Genomic DNA, 5,294 nt, shown 5'->3' on the forward strand with positions numbered 1-5,294 from the left:
ACCTCCGTGATGCGCGCTCCCTATAGGTCAGTTCTCACATTTACACTCGTTCATTGGATAACATAATAGATACATAAAGGGGGGTGTTACAAGTAAACATAATTTTTTAAAAGTTACATTGTAAAAACGTATGTCACAGTAAGCAACAGACAAATGACGTGATATGATTCAGTTGACCTATTACATATCCGGGGGGAACATTGTTACATCTGAATCTATCACATTAAAAACTATTAATTTTAAATAGCAAAATAGCTGAATGCAATAAATGGAGGTTGGGCCTCATTCTGTGATAAAGAAAATGTACAGTATGCATGATCCTGATTTTTTGCAGTAAAGTGGGAAGGTGGTTTGTATCATATGAGCAAGTAAAAACAAGATTAAAACCTGGGACTGCTTTTATTTTCACATGTTGATCATCTCTGGGCAAGTCACTAGCTCAGATACAGTACATATGGGTCTTTCTATAAACTCAGATACCAGTGAGCATTTCTTGTGGTTATTATTGTCAATGATTTTGTTGACAGAACCCATTGTATTAAATTATATAAACTATTACAAAATATAGAAATGCTGTTGTTTATCTTTTTTATTATTCTGGAAGGTTTTGCATGGCTATACATTTTAGAGAAGTTGACTAAAGCTCAAACAGACCTGGCTACTAGGCATTACAGTGTTCATGTTTCATTTCATTGTGCCTATCTACTCTTATTCCTGTAACTATACATGTGAAGCTGCAAGAAAATCATATTTAAATGTATATCAAACCATTTAGAAATGTTTACCCAGATGTCACACATTGGCCCCTTTATTTATAGAAATACCCATATGTAGTACAAAACCATTGAAGTAAAAATATATATTCAGTCCAGTCAAAATCTAGTTTGTATTATACACAACTTATCTGGTAAAGTCTGTTTCCATGAAATTATCCAAGGTCTGACACCATATTAACATGAAATACATATCTGAGGAATGGTGTGTAAAACTTAAAACACAGCATTATGCAACTATGTGGTTAGGCTGCTTTTGCCATGAGCGGTCCATGAGAGGGGCACATGGGTTGAGGCTACTCCACGCTGAGAAACTTCCTCTTTTTGGCAGTGTGTGTGTAGGAGTGGTGGCGCCATTCAACGTCCGCTGTAGCCTCATTCTCCAGGGTACCAAGCTTGATCATGTACACTACAGACAGAAAACCAGTTGTTAAAACACTAGTTTATAATAGAACAATTATATATAATTATGTGTGTACATCATCAATACACACAAGAGAAAGATACACAAATGGTATAAGGGGTGCAGTGCAGGAAAGGGTAAAACTGCAATTAATACAAAATTCCACCTTGTAAAAAAAACTCATTTGATGTTGCTAATGATGAGAAATTGAAAATATTGTACTTACATTTCATTTCAAATCTGGGTCCAACTTCTGACAACTCAACGTTCTTGTGGTCCGTTTTCTTGAAAGTGTGATGTCTGCAATGAAAATAGGTCCTTACTTTAAGTGAATAAGTCTGACTGACTAGAAAATTCATCAGAAAAACATAAGGTACATGTTCCCAAATAGCTCATCCAAAGCATCCCTCTACTCACCTGAAAGATATAAAATCCTCCTGGTTGGAAAATGTGATAACTCGTCTACTGTCCTCTTTAGGCACTGGGAACAAATACTTGAGGATATTGGAAACCTGATTGAGAGAGATTTACTTACAGTCAGTGTCAAACATTTGCATGCACTACTCAAATAATAAGTCTAAACATTTATTGAAAATTGTTAAGTGTCAAGTCTCTCACCCTCTGGCCAAGTCGTGAGGAGAAGTTGTGAAAGATGAGGTGGGGGTAGGCCTCAGACATGGTTCCAATGTCTGGCACATCATGTCTCATTACCACATTGTAAAGGGTGAAGTACGCAGTTGGTCCAAAAGGTAGGTGGCACACCACCAGCCCATCTATTAATACCACAAGCAATATAAAAGTAGTTATTTTAAGGTTACCTCAATGCAGTGTTTTTATACTTGGAAAGAGGCATTCTAGTCAACCCAGATCCATTTGTGCGCTCTTGCCTATTCTATTGCTGTCCTTGTCAAGCCAAACATGGCATGACAAGGAGTGACAAGGAAATAGCACAATATAGCTCAAACAGACTGGCTAATTTCAACCTCTGTTTGCATTAAACAAACACCTAATATTATTAAACCTAGAGAAATAATAGTGCAGGGCTATGATACTTAATTGAGAGGATTTGGTGTTGGTTATGGATGGGCTTACCTGGCTGTCCTCTGGTCTCATGAACAATGATCAGGTCTGTAACATTGTTGGCTTTACAGGCTTGTACAAGAGCTTTGATCTCATGACCTCCCCTGTTCATACGCTGAGCGCCTGGGAAGATCAGTTTCACCTCCTGTCAACAGCAAAAGTTACACATCAGCCACAATTGTGGACAAGTCATATAGATTACTGTAAACATACTTTGTGCTAGAGATTGAACAAGAATGGCTCTCTCAATTCATCTTTCTATGATTGCTTGCATCCTATCTCCTTGCCTCCTATTTTCTCCAAAGCCTTTTCAGAAGGAGGCGAGCAGAGGATGGAAGAAATCAAGGAAAGACTAATTGACAAAGAGCCAATATCTTGAGACATATAATGGGGACAGACTTTGACAAACATCTTGAGTCGAGAGCTGGGGTCTCTTGACGTTGTGACCATGACCTTTGGATCCTCCACTCCAGCCCATTTATACTCATCATCCATGTGAGAGCTGACACCTGCACACACGGAGAAGCTCTCAGTCAGTCATTGGTTTGCTCATTGTCATGAGCAACATCATATTAACAGTGAATGTTGATGTGCAGAACCTGATGTGTGGAAAAAACAGAATTAGATGGGAGAATGTAATTATATTTCTATGGAACAAACCTTCCGCTCCCTCATCGTCATACTCCAGCAATTTCTGTAACTGAACAGCTTCTCTGCGAACCTCAGTTGGGATGAGACGATTGTCTGTGAAAAAAATTAAATAAATAACCAGTCAAAGACTTGGAACTAGCTAACGTTACCAAAATTGTCATTTGTTCTCAAAGCCATGCCCGTTGACCTCCTAAAATGTATCAAAACAGTTCAGATTGTTCACCATCCACCCAATCTAATGAATTACATGCAGTCCTCACCATCAAGAGCAGATTTCAGCTTCTGTTTCTTCTCCTCAATCGTCCGCACTCGGTCCTCCTGGGCCTTCCTATACAGGTACTCCCGTCTCAGTCTCGTCTCTCGACGAAGCTACAATCAGACACAAACACACCATGAACAGTTGAACGCTGGCTATATCATTCATTCGACAGAGTCATGGATCAAAGTAAAAATCACAACGCATAAATGTAACTCATGTAACATAAATAAAAAAAAAACTGAAATACACAACAGTCCAAAATGTCAATTCGGCTGTTTTTGGCTACCAAAATAGCTAGCTAGCTAACGCTAAGAAGCTAGCCAGCTAGCTAGCATGGTAACCTGGATCAGCAACGTTTAAACAGCCAGTCCGACATCCGAATATTTGTTTAATCTCTACACTGGAGTCGGAAATAATCTGATGTTTTAGGCAAATATTATATTATTAAAATCTAAATAAATGTTAATTGAATTTACCATTTTGTTGCTTTGCTAGCACTCACTCACACACATGGGACGCTGCGAGGAAGACACCAACACTCTTTTTCATTGGATAAGGCTACAGCCAATGGCAGTGAGCAAAACTGTCTCGCTAGATTACAAGTACGCACCATCGAAAAATAAAAGTCCCAAGTACAAGCCATAAAACACATTGATTGAACCATACCTTGGAAATTCATTAGCATTTAACGTTTGCATATTTGAGTCATTAGATCTTTTTTATTTTCACAGATATCAGGAAAGCTTCCATACACATTTCTAAATGTGTACTAGGCTATCCTATATTTGCCTATTAAACATTCACAATTTAATGACATGATTTAATGTGATTAAATCAACCCAACTATGCAAAAACAAGAAGAAAACAAGTGCTCTCTCTATTAGGCTAGATATATTTGGTTGGCCATTTCCTGACATGCCCCTCTCAGACACTGACATGCACTGACAAAACCACCTTCTGCTCGGTTTTACCTCATATTTTCAACATTCAACATTCAATAACAAAAATGCTTCTACTGACTACAGTGTTGTTCTGGCTTGCAGGTAAGGTCCAAATATGCATTTGAAAAGTGCTTTTGACTTTGTGTATTTGTTTTGCACATTTACTGTTTTTGATCTGACCTAGGATGGATTTCAATAACCAAAGCTAAATGAAGGCATAGCAACAAATACAGAGTGATTATTGCTTTGACTGAACTGATATTCATTAGCGGAATGAGTCAAGTCAAAACATACTGTACATATTTGTTTAAGTGTTTGTTACAATGTTACAACACACTGTTAGCTGTTTTCAAAATAGAAAAGTGAAAATTACAGATACATTTTCAGCTTAATTTACAAATCACTCAAATAACAATTCAATCTACTTTATGAAACAGTTTGGGATGTGTAACAAGTTTCATTCTACTGCTATTGACACATGCTACAGTTGGTTGTGATATTTGAGACGGGAAATTCAAAAAAACTTTTCTTGAACTGATGTCTTGATAGGCCTATGCCTATAAGTACAATTTGTAATATCCAAAACTTTCAACATCATATCACATAAGTATTGCCAGGAATTGTCTAATATGAGTCTAAGATTTCTAATATTAATCTATCATTATATTCCACAGGTACTTGTGACAGTGTGCAGAGACTGACATGTCCTTATGATCTAAAGGACGAGGGGCTCCCCAGGGTGTGGTGTAAGCAGATCTCCACACAGTGCTGTACAGGCTTCAGTTTCAGCAGGCAGAGACAGTCTCTGGATGCAGGCAGGCTGGAGGTGACCCAGGGTGCTGACACCTTCACTGTGGATTCCCTGGGCCTGGCCCAGGGAGAGGGAATGTATTGGTGCGGAGTACTTCTACAGCAGTAAGTGTGATACTTGTCCTTGAATGTGCACAGCCATTGCAAGATAAACACTTGATGTGTCTGTTAGAGTAACAATGAGTGAAGAAGAGAGAACCCTGGAATGTAGCCTAAAGTACCTACACTGATAGGCCTATTATTTGCTATCCAACGTCTTACAACTACATCACAAGGCCTTATTTACTTGGATTATATGTGCTCTGCTGTTATGGTCCTCTCTATGTATAGACAGCTTCTGTTTTATATATATTTTTAAACAATACAAAACATACAAA

The 5,294-nt window shown here is 38.1% G+C and overlaps 1 protein-coding gene across 1 annotated transcript; it reads right to left on the reverse strand.

The window, feature by feature from the left end:
• Positions 1-380: 380 nt before the first annotated feature.
• On the reverse strand, positions 381-3,725 carry imp4 (IMP U3 small nucleolar ribonucleoprotein 4). The gene is made up of 9 exons (XM_084180283.1): positions 3,643-3,725; positions 3,168-3,276; positions 2,917-3,000; positions 2,656-2,765; positions 2,269-2,401; positions 1,795-1,949; positions 1,594-1,688; positions 1,403-1,476; positions 381-1,182 (listed from the first exon to the last, which is right to left on the reverse strand). The coding sequence occupies exons 1-9, from the start codon at positions 3,643-3,645 to the stop codon at positions 1,070-1,072; spliced, it is 876 nt and encodes a 291-aa protein (XP_084036409.1). The 5' UTR covers positions 3,646-3,725; the 3' UTR covers positions 381-1,069.
• Between the last annotated feature and the right edge of the window lie 1,569 nt (positions 3,726-5,294).

This window comes from Coregonus lavaretus (assembly GCF_964263955.1).
Source record: "Coregonus lavaretus genome assembly, chromosome: 17".
Lineage (NCBI taxonomy): Eukaryota > Metazoa > Chordata > Actinopteri > Salmoniformes > Salmonidae > Coregonus > Coregonus lavaretus.